General features: G+C 41.8%; 2 protein-coding genes across 3 annotated transcripts in view; one reads left to right on the forward strand and one right to left on the reverse strand.

The window, feature by feature from the left end:
• The window catches only part of LOC115592518 (zinc finger protein Aiolos-like), a 59,761-nt gene that overhangs the window by 11,188 nt on the left and 23,195 nt on the right, over positions 1 to 25,378 (reverse strand). The gene's annotated exons all lie outside the window — the stretch shown is intronic.
• LOC115592560 (insulin-like growth factor-binding protein 4) lies at positions 303 to 21,545 on the forward strand. Its single transcript, XM_030435463.1, has 4 exons — positions 303 to 1,359; positions 11,203 to 11,366; positions 12,303 to 12,428; positions 17,950 to 21,545. The coding sequence occupies exons 1-4, from the start codon at positions 1,002 to 1,004 to the stop codon at positions 18,085 to 18,087; spliced, it is 786 nt and encodes a 261-aa protein (XP_030291323.1). The 5' UTR covers positions 303 to 1,001; the 3' UTR covers positions 18,088 to 21,545.

The raw sequence follows: 25,378 nt of genomic DNA on the forward strand, positions 1-25,378 counted from the left end.
TGGGCATTTGGGGTTGATTAAAGTGGAACAGCACTGATGTGTTCTCTGTCATTCTGTTTTTGTCTTTTCTTTTTTTCATGGACCCCAATGTTTCATCAGTTCAAATCAATCCGTGTCACATTAAATAAGTCGGACACGTTTGACTGAAATGATTGATAAAAAAGGGCGGTGGGGAGGGAAACGTGCATTTTGCGTGTGAGCAAGCGCGAGCGAGATTCAGCTGCTTTTTCTCTCCATGCACTCAGGATTGAGAGAAGACTAGAAGAGGGAGAGTGTATATAAGCTTGTGTGTCAGAGTAAGAGAGAGCTGTAGTGAGAGACAGAGGGAGAGAAGTAGAGCGCTTTAGCCTGGCTTTTCTCTGCTGTGCCTTTCAGCTCCTCTCTCACTGTGGAAAGAGGCGTGTCCATGGACCAGTATAAAGTCCAAGGAGAGCCACTCATGTTGAGCCTTTCTCAGGAGTGAGTCCTTTGCACTGAACACCAGCAAGAGGAGGAAACTGCAGCTGTTACTTACAACACTGCCTTTTGATGACCTGCTTTGCATTTGGACACTTGTAGACCAGATTTTTTTTGGGTGCTTCATTAGAGGGTTAGATCCTCTGGATTCAAACTTGAAGAGAGCGAGGCTCACCTGAACACGGTGGTGGATATCCTTCCTGCAACTGTTCATTTCACCGTAACAAAAACTAGTTCTTATCACCACTACATGCGCCAGCTGAGCAGATCACAGGCAGGCTCGAATTTCGGCGCTGTGAAACTGAATCAGAGGAACGGAGAGGCAATACAGCAGAGGCATTGTGTCCCTGCAATTGAAACACTAACCAGCTGAAAATATCAAAGACCATCCTGGACAAAGCTTTCCTCTGAAACCTGCATTGTTAGTCCAAAATCTGCTGTTCAAGTAGAAAGTGACCAAAAGCTGCACAACACTCAGAGAGGAGAGGGGAAGCAAAGGGGGACCATACACAAGGCAAAGGATTCTGTGCAGGTGCCGGGCTGCCATGGTGCGTGGAGGCGGCGTGGCACAAGCTCCGTCCTGCTGGGGCTTTTGGGTGTTCGGCGCCCTGTCGCTGGTGGCGCTGTGCATGTCAGACCAAGCTATCCGCTGTCCTGTGTGCACCGAGGAGAGGCTGGCAAGCTGCCGTCTGCCGGAAGGCTGCGAGGAGACGGTGCGGGAGCCCGGCTGCGGTTGCTGCCCTACCTGTGCCCTGCCTAAAGGGGCTCACTGCGGCGTCTACTCGCCCCGATGTGGCACGGGCCTCCGCTGCTTCCCGCCGCGTGGCGTGGAGAGACCGCTGCACTCACTGATGCACGGCCAGGGGGTGTGCACCGATGAGAGAGAGGTGGAGGAGAACTCAGGTGAGAGCAAGTGCTCAGACTCTGTGTGTGAACTGATGATGAATACACTTCTTTACACTGGGCACATCTTCTTCCTTTAAGTCACTGTCCGTTACAACAAAGCTCACAGCACTAACACATTTACACCACATCTGAGAGCTCTGCAAATGTTGATGTCAGGATGCTCTCACACATAACAACTGCCACAGCTGGGACTGGGTCTCTACAAACCTGGCTTTGGCGTCGCTGCGTATCTCTCGCTTGGTGGACCCACGGCTGAGCACACCAAAATATTTTCTGTCTCCGCTCTCTGGGCCTTACCTGAGCCGGGCAGGGTCAGAGTTGGGGGGGATGTGTGACAATGTGCTGCTTGTTTACCCTAATCTCGGCTAAGCCCCGAACCAGAGCGTGCACACACACCAGCTCCTCACGCATGGCCTGATGGGAGATCGCACACAGTCCCTCTGCTGTCTTGCGGCCGCTCGCTGTGAAAGGGGCCCTGCTGTAAGACGCAGAGCGGGCTTCAGAGAGGAGAGCGTTGTGGTGATAGCTGCGGTGGGCGTGTGTGCATGTGAGTGTGTGCGAGGAGCCTGTGCTGTATGTGCTGCCCTATGTATGGCTGCGTGGCGCGCAGGATGGATACCTGTTTTATCGAAGGAATCAGGCGTTTGATTCATGTGGACGGTGACACTGAAAATTCACTTTCCCAGCAACCCTTGGGTGTGCAATTACCTTATCATGACAATGTTAAGCTGTGATCCTGCAGGTTGTCGTGTAGTGCAGGCACTGATATGCACTGTGTCTTTCCTGGGAATGTGTGTGTGTGTGTGTGTGTGTGTGTGTGTGTGTGTTTGTAATGGGAGGAGGTAATAAAAGCTGCTGTATGAAATGACTGTAATGGAGTGTGGCCAGTCTGGGGCTATTAGAGCTCTCTGCAATCAGTAATTCACTTGGTGCTCTTTCATGGATGCCCCCATTCCTCCTCCTGCTGCTGCAGATGTCTAACTCTTCTTCTGCTGTCAATGTCTCTATCGCTCTCCTCTTGGCTGACTTCTTATTCTCCTCTTTGTTGTTGCATTCCTCTCGCAAAGACGAAAGTCTGTTTCCACTTTCACACAGTGGGATGTCTAATACTGGACGTCTTATCTGCATATCCAGTTCCAGTTCACTGCTTTACCGCTAACGGTCTTTCTACTGAGGAAACCGCTCTCCACTGTTTGTCTTCCTCTGCTCTCCTCAAAGGGAGGGGTGTTGATTTCCATTATGCTGTATGAGACAATTGTTAGAATGTGTCACAGACGAGGTGGTTCTTCCATTTGTTCCAGATTATCAAATAACTGGCCCGCCATTGCTTCCACTAAGCCCAGGCTCCCAGACAGTTACTGGTAATGACAGTAGGCTATCTGCTTGCGCCAGAACACCAAAGATTTGAACCAGATATACAACTCCCAGGATGCTCATCTTCATTGCAGCATCTGTTTCCCCTGGCCCTGGGTGCACCAACGCCCCCCCCCCCCCCCCCCCCCCACCCCTAACAAGCCTTTGAGCGCATCGCCCACCGCGTCCAGCTCCTCCATGAGGATGAGCTCATCGGCACTCTTGCTGCCAGAGCTGAAATGAGAGCCTTCTGCTCTCTGCGCAGGGCCAGCATAGGTTAGGCCGGCACATAGCATGACTAAATGGAATCAGAAAGAAGAGGCAAGCTGTTTAGAGCATGATAAAAACGGAGGGCTGCCTCGGCTCAGCCCGGCTGCTCCCTCTGAAACATTATTCAGGCTCTTTGATGCTGCGTTGTGCGATCAGCTGGCCCTGAACTGGGTTATAGCGCACTGGGGGGGGAGTCTCGGGTCCTTTCTCCAGGGTGGGGCGTCAGTTAATGGAACATTTTGGAAAGTTTTGTTTTTGGTGTTCTGTAATCTGAGTGCTGAGTTCTGTTTGCCTCCGCACTCCTTCTCACCCCCGAAGCCTGTCATAACAAAGCGGGGAAGCTCTGCCCAATAAATCTCACTGTAAATCAATTCTTCTGGGCAGCAGCTCAGATGTGCTGTATAAGAATGTTCAGTGTAAACCAAGGCAGCACAGAAACAATCAGAAAGGCACAGGGGAGGAGGCGAAGAGCAACTCCAGTCACAAGCAGGAGATTTCCTTTGTGGCACATTCACCGTACTTATGCATTATTAAAGAAGGGGGTGCATCTCCTGAATACATGTCTGACACTGCCCCACTCCTAGCAACAGTGAACATGCTAGATATAAATAGAAGAGGGTTTTTAAAAACCAAAAGAATTCATAATGAAAAGGACTGTGGGATAGAGGCAGAACTAGACAGCATCTAGATAAATGAAGATGATACTTGGGTCACTGCCTAATGATTGACACTTTATTTAAAGGCTAGCTGCTAACTACCAGTGAAGAAAGAAATGTTATGAGTCCATTTTCTTTGCTTCAAAACAGTGTATTTCTCTCAAAAATCTATCAGCCTTAAGGCTATTGGACCACATTTCCATAGCAACAACAAGCACTATCCTGCATCTTATGTCAAGGTCTAAGACAGCTTTGCTGCATTTTAATATCCCATTCTTGGAAACCCCTTACTATCTCAATACCTGGAATAAATCACCATGCATGTGTTGGCGTCTGCTCCTACATTCCTGCCGGTTCTGCCCTGGTGTCATGTTCAAATGCTTCCCCTTGACAGTGAAATGGATATTATTTACCAACTGATGGAGATGTCAGATATGAAAAGTCTTACACCTACAGGCATGGAAGGAGCTGCACGAATAAAGGTGGTGGTGGGGCTTGACTCTGTCCAACTATGCCCAATTTACTGTGACGCACATAGGTTTTTTATGAAAGCAGCATGCTAACCTAGATTTCCCTCTACACAACGAGTGAGGACTCCTCGGCACGTTTTGGGAGTTATGAACTGGATTAAGTTGTGGATGTATTTTGGGATTTTCCCTAACCTCTTTGAGCAGATGTCTCTTAGGGTTGTGTATTTGCTTTCTTTGGGTTGTGCGGCACATTTGTACAGCTGGGGCTCTTATGCAGGGGTAAATGTGATTAGCTAATTGCTGTCCTCCGTGGGACAAGGACCCCCACCTGGTGTTGGAGCTGAGAGATACACAAACATGAAACAGGCCTAATCTGAGGATGACGGTGAACCTTCAAAAGATGATAATTCCTGAGGTCAACCTTTTATTTCGGCAATAAAATATTGTAGCAATCTGAGCAATGGTCATCATGTTAATACATGCTTTTGATTAAGATTAACTGCCGTATTTGTCACTTGGATAAAAGGCGGTACCCCACCACTGGCTGGTAGAATACAGTAATATTCATTTCCACTCCTACACTTCCACTCAAGACCCTGATTCGTCTGCACATACATTAAAACAAGAACAATCAAAATTCAGTTAATGATGTTGCTCTAAATAGTCTGACCTAATTCACTGTAGCTGCAGGTTTCCCTCTATTCATAGATCTATTCATCACACGTAGTAGTACTATAAGTCAAAAAGGGATGAATGGCTAAGATTATCCCAGCTCACTACGAGAGAACCGACTCGCTGATCTGCAAGTAAAATAAATCTACCGAACACGCAGTGGATGGAGTCCAGTCTGAGGAGTTCTGTCACTCTGGTTAAATACGGCTATGAACGTTTCACTTCGGTTAGTATGGTTGGACAAGTGACAGGAATTCAATTTGCTTTCAAACATGTGTTTTATTTTGAAGTGAAAAATGATATATGAATCTCAGAGGAGGCAGCGAATGTGGGAAACGACTCACACTGCACTCAAGCTCCCTCAACATGTTTTCATCGTGCAGTTCAACATTTTGATCCAGATGTTTTCTGTCAGGATAAACAATAATGTTTATCCTGACGATAATCTATCTAGGAAAGTTTTGGCTCCATCCAATATTCGTATTTTTTTCCGTGTGCTATAGCTGCCTTATTAGAGACAATAAGAGAGTTCAAGCCTCGGTAAGCAAAATTGTGTTTTCTCTGTTGAAAAAGAATAAACTGCTGGACACCTGCTAAGAGTGATGGGGATTTTATAGTTTGCTTAAGTTTTTGTGAACTAGTTTTGTTGTGGGGAGGTTTAGTGGCATTTTCTCGTAAATATTATCCATAATACCTGTCAGATTAAAAATCAATTAATGCGGTTTCAAAGTAGGCATTCATTAGTTTCAGATTTGTAGCTCCTAATTATTTTCTGTTCCTTAAACATTAAAACTTAATCGACGCAGACAGTAAAAGTTTGCTGCTGTGCTCTCTTTGGATTCAAACATGTTGTACGTCTACGTCTGCTTTGACATCAGCTGAATGGGTGGTGGAGCAGCTTTCTATCTTTCCTCAGACAACTGACACTATAAAGAGTTTCAGTGGCCTTCTTACAGGACATGCTGGTAGTGTTGAAGAGTGCCCTTACAACTGCACCAGACAGCAACTCTGATGATTAACTGATTCACAAAAATGCTCTGCCTGGAAATCAGTGGTCTGATACTGGCAGAATCCAGTGTTGACTGAACAGAACAGTTTTTTGGTAGTAAGCCTAGTTGACTTTTGAGTTTGCAGCCAGAACTCAACTCTTGAAATAACTAAATACATTTTTCAGCAGATTAGTTGCTGTCATCATAGTGTAAGAGTCAAGAAGAAACACAACACTATAAACAATCACGTGAAATTCACAATTTTAAACACTTTTATGGTCTGATTAGATAAAATCAGGCTAATCTCTATGTTTGGAAACCATAAATAAATAAGACGACAGAACAGGAATGATTCTGGCTGAGCCAAAGACAGAGTAATGGAGTCGATTCTGCCACAATGAGCTCTCTATTGCAACTAAACGCATGTCACTTAAAACCTCTGCAGCACTGATTTGACTGTTGGTATTTCCTTCTCTGTTTCCTATTATTGTACAATTATTTTTGTAGTTTCATATTTTGCACACCTGAGCTATATATTTACATAAACATATGATATGAAGAAATATTTTTCCTTTTGTGACTCCAGTAGAAGCTGCATGCAATCAGATAAATTGCCTCCAGTGACAAAATCACATTGTGTGTAACGAAGGCACCAGATTTTAAAGAGGAAGATGAATGTGTGATATAAGAAGGCTATGTCTCTGGTTCTGCTGTATCGATTTTGATAATTTGTTTTAAAACTGTCCATCATGAATCCAACAGTGTTATTGGAGAGCAATGCTAGATCAGTGGAGCCTACATTACCCACATTGTAACTCAGCCACTGAGTGACATCGCTGGAGCCAATTCATCAGATTACGCTTAGCTTCCTCCAAAACCCCAAAAGACTTCATACTGTTACAATTACTACTACCTGTAAACACACTTTAAACAGTAATAACCACCAATATGTTACTGCTCTCTCAGATTAAAATTTTTCAATTTGCCTGGCCAGATGTGCCATGGTACACCTACAACTACACCAGCTGCAACTAAAACCACAACCAACGCTCATGTCACAAAGCATGGGCACACCAAGAAGAACTCTTCTGCATCACTGCAGCAAGGTGCACTTTTTAAGTCTCATTTACAACTGTCTTTTAAAGAATGGTGAGCCAAATATGCACGTGCAAAATATGAGTGGGACATTTTATGGTTATACCTGACAGTGCTCTTACAAACAGTTGCAGTCAAATGTTTACATACACTTGTAAAGAGCATGAATATCATGGCAGTCTTGAGTCCAATTGATTTCTACGACTTTCATTTTTCTGTGATGGAATGAGTGTAACACATACTACTTTGTCACAAAAAACATTCATGAAGTTTGGTTTAATGATGGATTCATTATTGGTCCTCTGAAAATGTGACCAAATTGTCAGGGTCGAAAATATACATAAGGCAATTCAAACAATACATTTTGCGATTATGGAAAGTTGTGGGAATCAAATTTGCTTTGTAGCGTGGCCTCTTAACCTCTTCTGAGTAATTACGATTGATAATGGCTGATTAATGGGCCCATTTTAATAGGCCTTGTTTGATACACAAACACACTCAGCCACAAACACTTCAATGGGAACATTTAAGGAGCTCAGCATTGATCTGAAAGAGTGCATTATTAATTTGAATAAATCAGTAAAGTCACTTTGAGCCGTTTCAAGTGCATGGCTCAGCTGTGTCACTGCCACGATCAGGAAGAAAACACAAACTATAACCTGCTGCTGAGAAAAGACTGGCCTTGATGGTCAAGAGTCAACCAAAAAGCACCAAAAAGCAAGTCTGCAATGAATTAGACAGTGCCTGGAAGACGGGTGTCAAAGTCAAAGCACGTCTTGCATCAACACAAGCTGAGAGGCTGCTGTGCAAGCAAGAAGCCCTTGATCCAGCCCTTAAAGCTCGATGGACGTTTTCTGCTGGTCACACGGACAACGGAAAAAACACCTTGAGGAAAACTCGGTGGGAAGGTGAGGCCTTTAACCCAAAGAACATCGTACCTACTGTTTAGCATGGTGCTGGTAGAATTATGCTGTGAGGCTGTTTTGTTGCCAGTGGATCTGCTGCTCTAAAGAAAGTAAATGGAATAATGAAGGAGGAGGATTATCTCCAAATCTGCAGGGAAACCTAAAATCATCAGCAGAAGATTGGGTCTTGGATGTTCATACAGGACGATGATCCCAAACACGCATCAAACGTGGTAAAGGAATGGCTAAGTCAGGCTTTGTGAGGTTTTGAACAATGCTGAAGAACCATGTCTGTGACAGGAAGCCAACAATCTCAGCCAGAGGACTACCAGAAGCTTGTGTATGGTTTTCAAAAGCACCTGATTGAGGTGAAAATGGTCAAGGGACATTTCACTTAATATTATAATTTTATACATGTATATTTTTGAACCAGCAGATTTGGTCATATTTTCAGAAGACCTATGATAATCCATTAATAATAATAATAATAATAATAATAATAATAATAATAATAATAATAATAATAATAATAATAATAATAATAATAATAATAATAGATTCAATTTATATAGCGCCTTTCAGGATACCTAAGAACTCTTAACAAAGTAGAACAAACATATATGAAAACAAACAAAACAAAGAATATATAGAATTAATTAAAAAAAAAATATTGAACCAAACCAAAAAAGTAGCTTGTGTTTCATTCATTCCATTATAGAAAAATGAGAGCTGCAGAAATCATCGGAACTGCAAACTACCATGAAATACATGTTCTTTACAAGCGTTGACCATGACTGTATGTCTGCATTTCTTGTTACTCATTGGCAGCAACATATGCATATAAGCTACTTAAGCTAATATTGGCTCCTATATCAGTCAGAGGGGTGCAGAATTTTTCACGAATGTCTCACAATGTGGTTGAGGTTTTCGATCCAAGACCTACGTTTGTGGATTTATAAACTGTAGGAAAGTACACCGCCAATCTCTCGCAGCATAGACAAATATTTATTTGAGGCGGATATTTGTCTTTGAGGTTCACAAGTTCAGCCTTAAAGCCACAGACAGTAGAATTTGAAAACAATGTCCTTGAGCTCCCTATGTCAGTGTCCTGTGGATTGCAAAGAAAATACAAGTATATAAACAGTAGACATAGCATGTCTTGTCATGAAGTAGATAAAATGATTTAACTGCGAAGACAGTGATGTTTCCCCAAACAGAAAAAAGTATTCATCAGAGGGAGCGTGCCTGCCAATCAGACTGCTATCTCTCATCACATCATGAATGATGCTCACACGTCTGGGGGCCAGTGTGACGAATACATTTGCAAGTCGTCAGCTGATATGTGACAACAAATATTTAACTAAGAATTAGATTGAGCAAGCAGTGCAGTTTGTTGTGTAATAGATTTGGAATTTGTTGGTAAAGTGCTGACAAAATGGAGTTTTGTGTTCACTCTATGATCAGTGCTGCATCATAGTGATTATATAATTAACTAAGTGGCTATGTGACCACCTGCTAATCACAAGCTGCATTGCCCATACACTAGGCTATCAATTTAATGAATATGATGATGATGGATTTAACCTGAATACTAATGGACAGGCAGTGGGTTTTGTCTATGTCTTAGTGAATTTCTTAGTTTTGACATATAATGTAACCAAAGACCAAACAGAATGAGGATGTCTGTTCCTGATTCTAAGTATGGTCATATGTTTACTTAAGCCCTTTCTCTATCTTTGCTCTGCACCAATAAATGGAAATGCCCTCAAATATATTAGCTTCAGAGCTGATAATGCACTGCAATTATATTTCAAAATTCAAGAGCTGATGATCCAAATCAAATGAAACCACACAGAGAAGGGGCAACTTCCTCCATGGAAACAGCAGTGGTAGCAAACAGGACATGCCACCCCTGACCCACTTCTAAATCACTTTGGCTCACCCTATGAAAGAGCGTGGAATCGGAAAAGTGTGAACTGGCAAAAGAAGAGAAAGAACAACTTGGAACGAAGGAAATCGCTGAAACGCTGTTGGCTCTTGTGGAAGAAAAGTGCTGATGAGCAGAGCTTAACAGCAACATGACTAAAAATACAAACAGCCAAGAGACACTTCCCCCCCCCTGACAAGCCAAGCCAAGCAAGATGACTGTCTCTGAAGTTTAAAGGAACATGGTCACCTTCCAACTGTTGCTGAGCAGTAATAAAAATTTAGGTCATCACCAGAAAAAGGTCCAGGATCAATATCTTGAATACAGAAGGGCCATGGCTAGCTTGAGAACTACAATAGTTGTACAAAGAACAGCTTGGTCACATTGTGTGTGTGTGTGTGTGTGTGTGTGTGTGTGTGTGTGTGTGTGTGTGTGTGCGCCTTCATGCACTGAAGACATGAGAAAAGCCTGCACATTGCACAAGATTAAAGAGGCTACTACTGACCCACCTTCATTATCTTTTTTGCCAACAGCAATTAATTGGGCTTAGTGAACGTAGATATTAACCAGAGCTCAGATCTGGTTCAATGATCAGAGCTAGAACAGCTTGAAAATGGTAAAACCGCAGTTTAAAGTCCTTTGATTCTGATGCCAATCTGTAAAATGCCATGGCTTGTAAGCGGAGAGCATAAAAATACTGCCAAGTCTTACGAGCCACAGGTGAAAGTCAACACCCATGTGCACAAACAAAGACACGCAACCTTTATCCCTCATTTTAGCCATCTTTTGCCCCGACCGTGAACTAACACATGTACACAAGCCAAAGCATGCACACACACTCACATGCAGGCACACACACGCGTGTGCGTGCACACACACACACACACACACACAGTTGTGCCCACTTGTGACATTGCAAATGCCCTTTAACAACCTCCATCTGGCACAGACTGGGGTTGTTGTGGAGGGGTGGAGAATGAAGAGAGAGGGGGGCATTTCCTGAGGAAGCAGCTGGCTGCCTGCAGGGCCGCAGAACTGCAGGATTATAGGGATGCAAAGGTGAATGTGGCACAGACCACAATGTTCAGAGGGTGGCAGAACAGGGGTGGTACAGTTTAAAAAGTCTCAGAGCTCATGGCATGGCTGTGGTGCAGTAGTTGAAAAGTAGCAGGGCAGACTCTGAGCTACAGATTACCCCCCAGAGCGAGAACATGGCTCTGTCCTTGAGGTTAACCTGGCCTCATTTTTAGCCTACATCTCACCACGTTCAGCTGGATGGAATGTTATGTGGAAGGTCAAGGAGGATGGGGAGAACAGCTCCCGTTCTGTATCTGGCACCCAAGCAAATCCTTGAAGTAATGGATGTCATTAAATCGTAATATAAATTTGTCATTTTGTAACAATTCTGCAACATAACAAATGTTATAAATTCCATGCAATACCTTTGACAGGGCACTGTTCACCTTGATTTTAAGGAACAAAGCTCTATTCCCTGTCCTTTAGCAATGGACCGGCAGGATGAGATCGTCCCTGAGCACCCAAACAACAGCAATATCAGGTGCAGTCCACAGGACAAGCGCTGCATACAGAAGACCCTGGCACGACACCCTCCTAAATCCACAAACCAGAGAAGCAACACCGCCAGGGAGGAGACCAAGGCGGTGCTGGTGAGTGAAATGAGATCCGGATATCTTATCATTTGCACCGAAAACAGGATATCTATCTGCAACACATGCCTCAGCCAAAGCAGGTGTTTTTCATTAAGGCTTTATAGTTCCAAAGCCACAAGTGTAACGGTCAGGTTATAAATTGTACAAATTAGTTATTTACAGACCGTAACACTTAATTGCGGTCTTGCGAAATAAAGTACAGGTGCACATTGACATCAAGATGCAATTTACTGTTTTAACATGGGCAAGAGCAGGATGATAACATCCCTATTAATCAGTAACCGGCTGCTTTTACCATATTTTAGTACATTTATTTAGAACAGACATGTTAGATGAATCCCACACAATCAGACAAACACACACACATATAGATTTACTAAGACCACCAGCCCAGTTAGTTTTACCTTGTGTTTTGGATAGTTAGACTTTCAATGTAATTCTCAATGGATTGTTTTCAACGTCTTCATGGGCATGCTGTTAGATTGGCTTTGCAGGTTGATTAAAAAATTGTCACAAGGATGCATGCGAATGCAATCATTAGTCGGCTTGTGAACTCATCGCAGCTGACTCTCAGCACTATTTGAACACTTGATTTCAATAAACTATAATATGATTAAAATACTAATGTGCGACAACTGTCACAAGTGTCCATGAGCACCGGAGGAAATGTGCTCATCAGGTCAAGTTTAATTTGAGTAATAATCTTAAACCTCAATCAAGAAAAATACGTCCTGTTTTCCCAGCTTGGCTGCTATTTATTTTCTAAAATAACTTTATTACTATCCTCAGTTTTTAAGACATTGCAGATTTACTCTCCATTGCTTGTTATAACAAACTGAAATGACATCTTAACTTGGTGGTTGTTTTTAGGTTTTAATCTGCAGTTTTCTTATGCAACGTGAACAAACAAGTCAAAAACCATTTGTCCTACAGGCTCCATGTCGTGCTGAGCTACAGCGAGCGTTGGATAGATTGGCATCAAACACCCGCACACATGATGATCTCTTCACAATCCCCATACCCAACTGTGACAGGAACGGAGATTTCCACGCTAAACAGGTCTGTGATTTCATGAGCTTTATTAAATACTGAGCAAACCACTATTTGGCCATGTGTACGGGTAAACTGTGGGTCTTAAGCTTGTCGGTCTTAAGCCAACACAAATAAAAATGCCTATCTTTACACTTCAAACCACATAAGCAATGTCCATAATCCGTAAGCCAAAACACAGAACATGCCTGCAGCAGATGAAATATCACTAGTCTTACTAGTTCAAGATCAACACAATGTGTCTCCAAGAAGACTGTCATGCCAAGTACACCAAAACCTTATTTTGCTAAGCTCATATGAAAAGTGATTTACTCCTAGGATGCATGCATGAAATGGTTTCCCCACAACTGTTGGACAATAATAATTGCTTTATTGCTGTGATGGGTGCAATTAGCTGTTGGATGCAGTTTCTTGTTGTGTTGCCTTTGCAAGTTTGGGCAACTACAGATAAGAGTGAGAAACTCACAGGACATAAAAACACAGATAAGAGAGCCTCGAGCTGTATATGCAATCACAGCAGCAGACACAGAGTCAGTGATAAAGGGAAAGCGCTTTGCAAAGGCACCAGTCATCAAGAGACAGAGTTATGTCGATTGTGTAACATGGTTAAAGTATCTCTGTCTGCGCAGACTCACAGGCATCTGTTTACTGTTTAACTAAAACTGCACTGTGATAAAAACCTATTGGGAAGTAAAGCACAGGTCATGAGTGACAACTGGGAGTCATTTCATGGTAGGGTTGTTCTGAGATCGTTAACTGGTCTTGGGGGCTTTTTAACTGTAATTTCACTGAAGGAATGTCTGAGGCTTTGAATTAAATAATCAAATTACTTTAAATATTTCTCACAGGTTGTTACAGTAAATGCAACTTTAAGTATCAGCTGGGTGTAATTTGCATTTATTAATGATTCTTGGGTATGCAGACAATATTTGATTAAATGTGGTTTAGTGATTAAATTGTGTTACACCAAACTTCATTATTTTGCAGCTCTTAGCTTTTCCTTCATACATGACTGACGCATCGTTTGACAATTTTAAAAGCCATCTGAGAAAGTTGTGGCCCTGCGTGCCATGATCTCTTGAAAGAGTAGATAATGCCCTGCATTATCTACTCTTTCAAGACAATCAAACAAGTCTGTAACCTCTTACCTAGTGCTCAGGATTAAATGACGCTATGTTCATTGATTCTTTGGGGCAGCACTACAAGCTGTACATCACTGAACACTAATATTATAAATATATAAATATTATCAATTTGATTAGATTTTTCGGTTGCTGAACCGATTCAGAATCGACTGTCGATTAGAAAAGATTCTCAATTCAAAATGTATTAGAAATTCAATTAACAGAAATGGGGGCGCTATTTTCAGTCTTTTACTCCATCTTACTGTGTGCTAAACCATTAATTGGGGTCCTGAATCTGCTGAAATACAATATGACACACAATTAGAAATTGAGATAAATGATCGGTATCCTTCTATTTTAATCCATACATGCTTGTATGTGGAAAAAAAAATAAGGGGGTGTGCTTTGCTGTTATTATTGTTACAAGTCCAGCAGTGAAAGCAGCATCTCTGCAAGGCTCTACAAGACACTGAGCAGAAGCACAGCTTTTGAGGTGAAACAGACTGAGCAGAGTCATATTATTCCCCAGTTTAGCCTGTTAAATGCTGCGGTGTGTGTTTGGTGGCTTGTTAGCGGTTGTCAGCTGGTCTTGTTTGTTGTTGCTGACTGCTGTTCAGCTATGTAAAGTAACAACATACCATCTTGTGAGGGTATAAGCAGTCATCATTAACACATGGCCTGCTAAATGTTGGTCTTGCAAAGGTAATTATCAAGTCCCTTCCTTGTAAGAAGATTAACTTCAACAAAACTCTGCAGTTGTAAATTGTGTGATTACCCTCGCAGTTTCATTTTGTCAACATCACACTATTAATTAACATTCAGAAAATCTATTTTTGACATTTGTGAATTGATTTAGAGTCATGGCAGATATAAACCGGGATTTATATGATAATAGATTTTTTTTGAAGCTTTTCAACTACACTTGCACCTTTCATATAATGTAAATTATGACTATACCAATGGATCTATGACACTGAACGATGAGCGTTATAACAGACTTTACCTTGAATGATGCCATCATCTACGTATCCTTGAGACCACATAATAACTGAGTCATGTGACTGACTTTAGGAGCTATGAACCACGATTAATATGAGAATCAATTTTTTAACCCACCCCTAAATACAGTACAATATACTTCATTGTCCCCCCCTATTTTTCGGCTCAGTGCTACATTGACAGTAATCAAACTGATTATGTACTTTCCTTGGATGTACATACAAGCTTCAATACCTTGTAAAACCTTGATATGTGACAGCCTGGGTTGACTTTACAACTACACATGCACCTTTAATATAACTTAAGTTATGACTATAACTCTGGATCTATGAGACTGAACAATGGCGGTCACCACAGTCTTTACCTTGAATAATGCCATCATCTACCTTTCCTCGAGTCCAAATAACAACACAGTAATTAGGAGGCTCGGCTCACCGCCCATCACTTTGGTCTCATAGATCCACAGTTATAGTCATAACTTACGATCTATTTCAACCTCACTCCAACCGTCACAACAGTCTTTACCTCAGATAACTTGTACTATCAATGTCAAAAGGAGGACTCCACTCCATCCCATCTTCGCCTAGGAGCTGCAAGCAGGACAGCAGAACCCAGTTGTGTAGGGGAAAGTAAAAACTGGAAAAGGTACAAGGAGCATTCCATGAGGCTGTTGCAAAGATTTCTGAAAAAGGGACCCCTTTTAAAGCAGCCCAGGAGGTGGCTACACTCCTGGTGGAGTGAGCTACCAGATTACCTGTGACTAGGAGGTTCTGCCTGTAATAGGCATCAGAGATAGTGTTGACAATCCAGCGGGATAAATACTAAGAAACTGTGAGCCCCAATTTCTTCCCACTGAAGCAGACAAACAGCTGGGAGTGTGAGCCCCTCAGAGACTGAGTCTAAGCAATATAAGCACACAGGGGTCAGCAGGCCAGGGTCCCTCTGTGTGAAATCAGGACTGGGTTGAAATGCACTGATCTCAACCACCTGGTTTACTGTCTGAGGGCTTACCACCTTAAGTAAAAAGTAGGGATTTGGTCAGCCTACCATCGCAATCAGCTCTCACTTACGGACAGAGCATGTACCTTATGCACCCTTTTGGCTGAAGAAATGACCAACAGAAAAGTTATTTTGTGAAACTTTGGGTCAGATTGCTCTATAGGGCCATATGGAGTCAGGGATCTAAGCACCAAAGGAAATCCCATGGCGGAGCACTGAGCGCTCTGTGTGGTCTCAGGCAATATGCTCTCCTAATAAACTGGGACAGTAAGGGGTGTCTCCCCACTGTAACACACCCAACTGTGTTGTGAAAGAAAGACATGGTGGCCATGTACACCTTAATTGTCCTGGCTGCTCTTCCCAAGTCCAAGAGAGACTACAGAAAACAGAGAACCAGTTGGATGGAGCAAGTGGCTTGATCTTCCTGCCTATTGCTGCACGATGATGAGAATACCCTCCACTTCTGACCATGGTTAACATGAGTGGGGGGAGTCCTGGCATTGCTTATGGTCCTTAGGACAGCCTCATCTAGCCCCTGAGAGAGGGACAGAAAAGAGGCTACGCCCACAGCTGCAGGACAGCTGGGTTGAGATGCCATAACCGACCTTCGAACTGGGAGAGAAGGTCCATCCTGACTGGAAAGGCCCATGGTTGACCGGAAGGAGCCCTCAACCTTTGGAGGGATGCCGTTTCTGGGAATCCCTGCCAACTGTGTGATGGCTGTCTGCTGCCAGCACCAGCGGCTGAAAAACCAGAGCTCTATCGCCTGCCATGCACCCATGGCTCCTGACAAGCCCAAATCTGCCTTCGTGACATCATGGCTTATGACATAGCTGCACCAATATCCCTTGTAAGCTGGGAATGAGGGCTGTCAACTACTCTGGACCCAGAGATGTAAAGCTGCCATCTCTCACTTAACCAGGGGCATATCTCCCATCCCAGTTTCAGGGGCATACTGGACCTTTGCCAGCCTCCGGCAGCCCCCATTAAACTGAGGTGCCCCACTAGGGCTGTTACATGACCTTCGGAGCAACAGAGACCAGAACAGAACAGAATGCTGGGGCTAAAAGATGCCTGCCCAAACCCCATCCATTGGGGTAGGAGCCTTATTTGGAAAACTTTGGGAAAGCGGCCCTCAGTACCAAGATTGGTGGGTGGAGGCTGCACTGCTCTAGTATGGGCAGACTGCTCTACCTGTCTGTCTTCCTGAATGTGCTCCTCCATAGGTAGCTCACCCACTGCCTCACATGGGTTCTCAATGTCTTACCCCTTATATACTGAGGAAAAAACTGTTTAAACCAAGCAATATGAGATTAACAGCACTTTCCAGAAGCTGCAGGCTACATAAATTGCTTAGCACTAGGTGCAGCAAATTAGGCTACCTGTAACAAAAACCAAGATTAACAGGAGCAGTTTAACCCTCTGCTATTTAAACGCCTGAGAAACATAGAAGGGGAAGAAGCCACATACAATCCTCAGGGACACAAGGCACCTGCACCCCCATAACAAAACAAACACAACTACCTACCGTTCTCAGATGAGTCAGGTGAAGCAAAGAGGAGTTAGAAGTGCTCACCTGGAAGCTTTACGGATGGCGAGCCAAGCATCCTAAGGTCAGTCATAAGACTCTGTTGTTACATGGTCTCAAGGATAGGTAGATGATGGCATCATTCACGGTAAAGACCGTGGTGACGGTCTGAGTGAAGTCGAAATAGATTAATATTTATCGGGGCACTATGTAGTTTTGGGGAAAAATCTTAATCAGAAGAGAAATATCTTCATTACCTGATTTTTTTTATGTCTAAAAGAAAATCATCATTTGAGTTCATTCATGACTGAATAAACTAAATAATAACAAAATGGCCTTAAAGGATAATGCAACTTCATATTGTTTTATTTTATCTATATTGGTACACCCTGCCACCTTTCTAGTATCAACCGGTGGGGCAGCTTTTTTCCCGCTGAGAACAACTTGTTTATTTAGTTTTGGAAAAAATGAATATTTCTGAATTTGTATTTGTTCAAGATTCAAGATTCAAGATTCAAGATGTTTTATTGTCATATATACATAGTTTGCACCAGGCAATGAAATTCTTAATTTGCAAGTTTCCCTTCACACAAAAATATAAAAACACAAAAATATAAAATATACTTAAGAAAATAGATAAATGACAAGCATGTTAGCATGTGCAATGTAACTGGTGTCGGGAGCACTTCACAAACATGTCTGCCATGCTGAGCGCCATGTTTAAACGGTCAATATACATTAATATTGTAAATATCAAAATTCTGAGTTTGAATTTCTTCTCCAAAACTACACAGTGCCCCTTTTATATTTGTACCTGTAGAAGTTGTTGAAGACGTTGTTATATTCAACTTGAATATTCTACAGTATTTTATGCCCACAGTGTCATCCAGCACGTGACGGCCAGCGGGGGAAGTGCTGGTGCGTGGATCAGAAAACCGGCATGAGGCTGCCAGGGCCGCTGGAGCTACGAGGGGATCTGGACTGCCACCAGTTAATGACTGCTACTCTGAGGGATTGAGGAGTGAGGTGTGGCAGTGGAGGTGCAGGACCAGCTGAACTCTACTGGTGCTTATTAGTAGAACTACATGAGGAAAGGACTTTGCTCTAAAGCCTCGCTTCACCTGAGGCCAACAGTACTTGAGCTTGTGCAACAAAAAGGAAACCATTGAATTGAGTTCTTTTGCAATTTCGTTTCTGTGTGTGAGAGTCTGAGTTTTTGAGCACTTGTTTTTTGTTTTTACTATGTGAACTTAAGACTGGTTGTAGTTATGAACTTTCTAAGAGTGCAAAACGTGTTGTTTTCTCTAGTCTAACTTGAGTAGAGTAAGAAAGTAAGAAAATGCATCTGCCCCACCAGATAATCAGACCTGAGATACAACAGCAGCTGTAGCATCTGTTTATTTCTTTCTGCAGCACTAGTTGGAATTACTGCATCATGACAATGCAGAAAGATTATCAGTTAAAGGACTGTGTACTAATTTTTCACACTATGTTTGTAATTGGTTGTAACGTGTGGCTGTTATTCTACTGTTCTATATGTTGTTAAATACCCACCCATCTAGTAAGTAGGATACAAACAAACCATAAAATGTGTTTGTAATCTCAAAGTCTAGTTCAGCAACAATACAAGAGTAGCAATAAAAGATGGAATGAGCACACCAGATAAAATGAAAAAAGAAGCCACAGGTTTTTTTTTCATTTTGAAGGTAACAAAGGAATGCATCAATCATCTGCCTTGAGTGGCTAAACCAAGGCTTTTGACAATATTAAGACCAAAGTGAAAAGCGAGATCAGTTTGAATAACTGTATCTCTGAAAGGCCAGAAAAGATTTGCTTCGTCACACTGTGGTTAACTCTGCATCTTCCTCTCTTTGCTCTCTCCAGCATTGTGTTCCAGAAAGACTGGCAGATCAACTGGGCTAGAAACTCTGTACACTGCTGATAGGATAATCTTATTTCTGCAGCTGGTGCTAAGACGCCAGTGTGACTCTCGTATGAATATGCTTCAACATAGAGGATTTTTCTCCAAACAGACTGCTTGGCAGAACTTTGGTGGTGCTATATACTGAATGTGCCAAAACACAAAACAAAAAAAATGGCTTCTGCACTTTTCGGGCATTGTTTAAACAGAAGACGGGGATTTTCAGGAAGTGGAGCAATTAGCATCAGCAAGTGTGAAGATCACCTGAATGTGTGACCATTTGCACTAGCTATTGACAAAGGCTTTCCATGTGGTTTTGTTCAATGTTATTGTTCAAATATAAAAAGTAATATCTCACATTGGAAAAACTGGCTGAATGATTAATCAGCCATGTTGTAAAAAGCAGGCGTGATATGTTTTAAATACTAAAGCAGGGTGTAATAAGTTGTATAGATTAAGTTTCCGGGAGCATAGTAACTCCTAGTTAACAGCTTTGAATGGAGGTGTAGCAGTAAACATAGCAGAATGATAATGTTGAACCAGAATCTCCCTGGTAATCTGACAAAGCTAGAGTTCAGTTATAATGTTGTCTGTAGGGCAACACACTAATAATTAAAAGAGTATATTACCAGCGCAAGTGACATAGCTACTTATCAAATATTTTAGATACCGTAGACAAGGCTGGGATTATTCTTGTAGCAATTTGATTGTACTGTTGTTGTGCATTATGAGTTCAGTGCAGAGTAGCAGGTTTAAGCTAACACTGGTGTTTGTTGCCACCAGATATGGACAGCCTGCTCAATCTGTTCCATGGGAAACTTGGGTTATTACTGACTCAAGCAAATATTAATCTTGTGTGGATAGTCCGTCATTATTGGTTCACTAGAGAAGAGTGCAGTAGGTCCAGAGAGAGAGCGCAAGGTAATTTCTAAAGAACAACATAAATGTCCAACTTTAAAAAATCATTGATGTTACAGTGCAGTCATATCAAAAATGTTGAACAGAAAAAAAAATCCTAATTAGACAGATATTCATAGTTCCTGTCAGACAATGGATTTTTGGTTATTTCTGTCTTCACAGAAAGTTCCCTGAATACTATCATTACTATTGTTATTATTATCATTATTATTATTATTATTGTTATTATTATTATTATTAGTAGTAGTATTAAGCATTTTTTTGCAAATTTTTCCATATTGAATTTGGTATAACCTGTTTTTCAAGAAATGCATTAGTATATGCATACATACATAGAGTTTAAAGCTTCTCACACTCATTTATCATGCAGAGCAGTACAACATAACCACTGGGTGTGGACAATAGTTGCCTTCCCCCAAAAACCCTACAGCTCAGCAAGCTAGGGACAGCTGATATGGGCAAGCCCGTTCCCCAAATAATTTTTAACAAATTCAGTCCCTTATCATCAGACGGGGGGTCTTGTCTGATTTATGTTCAGTGCAACCTGAAGGTAATTCAGGGGGAATTCTGCAGAATTAAAACAATCCGTCTGCAATTCATACACATGAAAACTTTGAGAGTGTGTTTTAAATGCACTTTGTCTTCTATAATTCAGCTACAAAAATCACTTAGAAAATTGGAATAAAATACCTAGATAGATTTACCTTACATTTTCCATAGATTCACATCTTACATGGTTTATTACAATGAGCTATTAAAACAAAATATTAATGTAACTGATTTCCTTGTCTCTGTGTTGGCCATGTTATTCTGACACAGACAATATCAGACAGTATTCCACACTTTTGGTCCCCAGTTCTAATAACACTACATACTGTGAGGTATTTAATCTAATCACTGAAGCCAATGGTAAATCTATAGGCTAACCTTTTCTGGAAACAGTGCACTGCTACATGATGACCACTTTTACTTGTCACTAAAGAAACAATCCAAAGGAAGTTCACCAAAACACAGACAGATAGATAGATAGAACAGAGTATGGGTGGAGAATGCTACAGCTTGATAATGTAAAAAAACCAAATATCCTAAAAAATGTCCAAAGACTACAGGCAAAGTATCTGGAGACGTCAATACTCATTCAGTGAAATGCATGCAAGCAAAACAGATCCAGCAAAATCCTATCTTATCATTCATTAACTAATAATTAACATAACATTTCTCTGATAACTAATCACAATCTTTGAGAAAAGTGACAAAAGGTTTTGGCTTTGATTTTGAAAAGGCCTTCTTACTCCATAAACAGTTAATTTAAGCTACAGTACGTTGCTTGATCTCTAACTTTGCTGTACTGAACTGTAATTGCATTTCTCGAAAATAGACTGTTTCTGTTTTCCTTTGATATTATCTATGAATGTGTAGAAGATATGAAGTAATGTTTGCATGCATACAACGGATGGCGGTTGGAAACAGCTAGTTCTTGTGTATCTTGTCCAGAACAGGGCCGTTGTATTCAAACACTGAAGTGATCAAAGAACTGAAATATAGAGTTTCAATACTTAAATGGTCACTTACATTGTAAATGTTTACCTGATGAAATGTACACATTGTAATACATTAATTAAAACACTTACCTACAATGTTGTTGTTATTATTCACAGCAGATGTAATATTATTAGTGCCACTGGATGATTTTATCCCAGATATGTTAGTGCCAGCATATATGTTGGCCAATAAGTTAGTAGAAGCTGTAGCATGGAGTTGCCGCATTGCAATTATGGTATGAAAGATAGTATTAAAGATGTTGTTGAAGTTTAATGTGTTGACATTAATAATGGTTGGAAGATGTTTTCCTTTACAGCAGCCTATATCAGAGACACAAAAATAAAAAACAGCACACATAAATGAAGAATTAATTAGTACAGAAAGATGAACAAGTAATTTGTGACTGAAAAATACAATTAACCCTTCATAATATTGGGTTGCCCACACTTTTTTAGTCCCCCCATCTGCGATTCTGCGATAGCGGAAATTACCGCAGATTTCTCGGCCGTCCGCGGATTCAAAGACCTTCCGCGGAATATCACATTTTGCATGTAGTTTTCATCCCGGCCGCTAGACGTCGCTGTCAAATAGACTGGGCTCTAGACTCACAGTAGAAGTACACTACCCATTGCATCCGGTGGATGCGGGAAACGCCACCACAGAGCGGTTAGCGACCGGCGACCACCAGGTAGCGATCTCAATGAAAGCACTTAGCCATGGAGCGATTTATCCGACCCAACCACCCGCCAGCAAGTAACTCCAAGCTTGCAAATAAAAAAGCTTGTTGATGTTGATTATTTTAAAGCCAGTAATGGTAGGTTCCACAATATTTAATTCATTATTACATTAAAAAAGTTTAATAAAGTTTTTTTAATGTTTGTGGAATTTTAACTTTCAAGCCGCGGAATCAAGAATTGCTCTCCTCAGAATCAAAATTGCCCTCCGCGGAATTTAAACTTTTTCTCTGCAGATTCCTGGGGGGACTACTTTTTAAGGTTTAATCCATGGTCTAACACACCATGACACCCAGTAAACCCCCCCCCCCCTTGAGAGATCAAGTTTGCTGACTGCTAGCTTATGTAGTTTTAGCAACCTCAGAAAAGACTGCATGATAACAATATACTGCATTCTATGCCTCCAACAAGAGACCGCCATCAAAAAGCCACTCGTAGGCACAAATAATGCTCAGAACTGCACCAAACCTCAGCTTCAGTACAAATAGGGTCCCAGTACATAGTTCGAGGCATCAAACATCTGCTAGCTTTGCTGGATTTCTACACAACTCACCACTGTCCTCCAGCAGCTCGCTCGTTATGGGGAAGCCCTGACGAGTCGATTACCGAGCGCAGCAGAGTTCTGCAGCTCAAGGATGAAAATGCAGTGTTTCCTCTACATTCATTTAGTAAATCCTAGCTGCCGCTCCTTTAAATTTATTATTTTTTTCTTTCTTTTTAATTGTCGCAATACACCACCGCCGCATCATATCTCCACCTTCACAGCAGAGTCCTGCACTGGGTCGGGTGTCGCGAGTGCTGAGGTAAACTAGATAACTATCTTGCTCAGTATCTCTTTGGAGTAGACTCTCCCCCCCCCCCAAGAACTTACTGGTGCCATCGACGTTAATTACTCGCGAGAGGGCGGCCTTGAAAGTGACATCACGTCAAGCACTCAGGCACCAGGTCGGAGAGTCAGACGAGTGTCATCTTGAAAATAGGGCAACGACTCACCGGAGAAAAGGTAGACTTATTAGCTTAAGAAAACTTAGAATAGATTTTATAAGTTCAATAGACATTCGCAAAATATTGATGGCCAGCTAAGGTTACGTAACATATCGGTAGCTTAATTAATTGGGCCCGGTGCCAACTCAACTCAGTGTCGCTAACGTGAGTAAGCTAATTGATAGCATTAAGCGAATATATATACACGCCATGATGTAACTGCTGACTGCACTTTCAGATGAGCTTGTTAAAATATTTCTCAAGGAAGAGAAAGACACCTGATGAAGATGACGCTAGTCAGGTATCATTAGCCTTTTACTGACTCAAATGATGATGGTTAGGTAAAAAATTGTGTTCACACTTGTAATCAGATGTGATGTGAGTGTAAATTATCTAACGTTAATGTTTTATGTAATCGTATTAGACAAGTAACATTAGACAGGGAGGAGCAGTGGAACAAAGTGAAGGAGAGCAGAGTACAGCAGGGGGAGAGCCGAGTGAAGGAGCAGGAGAGCAAAGTGATGGTGCAGGAGAGAGAGATGAGAGTAGAGGAGAAAAAAAAAATAAATAAAAAATAATAACAAAAATACAACAATAGAATAATTGTATTGTTGTATTTTTGTTATTATTTTTTATTTTTACATTCAGCCTTTAAAAAGCCATTTTCCATGCCAGCCATTCAATAAAAATGGGGATTATGCTGGGCATAACAGTAAAATCTGCAGTCAAGTGTCATTTGTTTACGCCGCCACGGCTCCCCGGAGAGCCTGCCCCCGCTGCTGAAAAAAATCCTAGAGGTAACACTGAAATGTATGATTATTACTCCATGGAAATGCAATCAAAGTTCATATGTGTCTTGCCTACCAGTTTATAACAGTTATTATTGAGAGCTGACAGGGAAAAGAATGGAATTGAGCATTTCTAACTGCACTCGGTAATTGACTTGTCAGGGCTTCCTCACAACGAGCAAGCTGCTGGAGGAGAGTGGTGAGTTGTGTTGTCTTTTCAATAGAAATCAGGCAAAGCTAGCAGATGTTTGATGCCTCGAACTATGTGCTGGGACCCTATTTGCACTGTTGCTGAGGTTTGGTGCAGCATTATTTGTGGCTTTGAGTGCCTTCTTGATGGCGGTTTCTTGGTGGAGGCATAGACTGCAATGAATTGTTATCTTGCGGTCTTTTCTGAGGTTGCTAAAACTACACAAGGTAGCGGTCGGCAAACTTAATCTCTCGAGAGGTCTTATTCGGTGTCAAGGTGTGTTAGTTACATATATTTATTTAAGCTTTAAAAAAAATGTTCAGATGTTTCTATTGTGAATGCTGGTTAGACAGAAAGGTAAATGATAATACTCATGGTATTTGCCCTAGGAATACCCTTTGAATGATACGTCATAATAATCTGAGTAGCGCAGTGTCTAAAAATACCTCCACTGTCTACCACCAGAGTAAACTTTCAAGTCTGCTTAGTTCCACTGCCTGAGTCTATTTGGGAGAGCTCTACAGGCTTACGAAGTGGGTCTGAATCTACATCACAAGAACAGCTCTATGGGATTCCCTCTTATTGATTCAAAATGTCACAGGACCTGTTCTGCCTCTGGGCATCCACAATCCCACAGCTGTGCCTGGGAGGCCCTGTGTTAGTGTCTGCGTTAAGCCTGCCCAGTAGCTTACAGCTGGCATGTGACCTCCACCCCACCTTCTGCTGAACTCCATCACAGGTGTCCAATGCTAAACAAGGTCCTGGCCATGCCTTGTGGAGAATGTGGACCCCCATTCCATCCAGCCAGCTTTCTGGCCATTGTCTAATGCATGAAAAGAAGACGAAGCACCACACCTGCAGGTGAGATCACAGCAGTGTCTGTATGCATATTATACAGGAGGCAGGTCAAGCAGAAATCAAATAAGCTCTAAAGTGTGCAGGGTGAACATAAAGTAACAGGGTAACAATAAACACAATCAATTAACAAATCCAAAACAAGTACTACTTAGGTTGAATGGACAGAGATGTAGGCTAAATCCTACAGGATTTGGACTGTTGTCTTTGGGGAACACACTATTACATCTATTGACCTGGGCGGCTGTCGAACAATGTGAAAAAGAATGCAAGGTATTTCAGTTCTCAAAACAAAGGAGCAGTGAATGGGGCAACCTTGATTTTCTCATAAGCTAGTAGCTTGTGAAGTGTTCATAATGAAACTTATGTTATGGTGG

This window comes from Sparus aurata, chromosome 1 (genome assembly GCF_900880675.1).
Source record: "Sparus aurata chromosome 1, fSpaAur1.1, whole genome shotgun sequence".
NCBI classification, from domain to species: domain Eukaryota; kingdom Metazoa; phylum Chordata; class Actinopteri; order Spariformes; family Sparidae; genus Sparus; species Sparus aurata.

Bases quoted from the DNA above. Each gene is read 5' to 3' on its own strand.
- LOC115592560 (XM_030435463.1), top strand. From the start codon at position 1,002: ATGGTGCGTGGAGGCGGCGTGGCACAAGCTCCGTCCTGCTGGGGCTTT. The intron at 1,360-11,202 runs GTGAGAGCAAGT...CCTGTCCTTTAG, and splicing joins AGAGGTGGAGGAGAACTCAG to CAATGGACCGGCAGGATGAG. The intron at 11,367-12,302 runs GTGAGTGAAATG...TTTGTCCTACAG, and splicing joins AGGAGACCAAGGCGGTGCTG to GCTCCATGTCGTGCTGAGCT.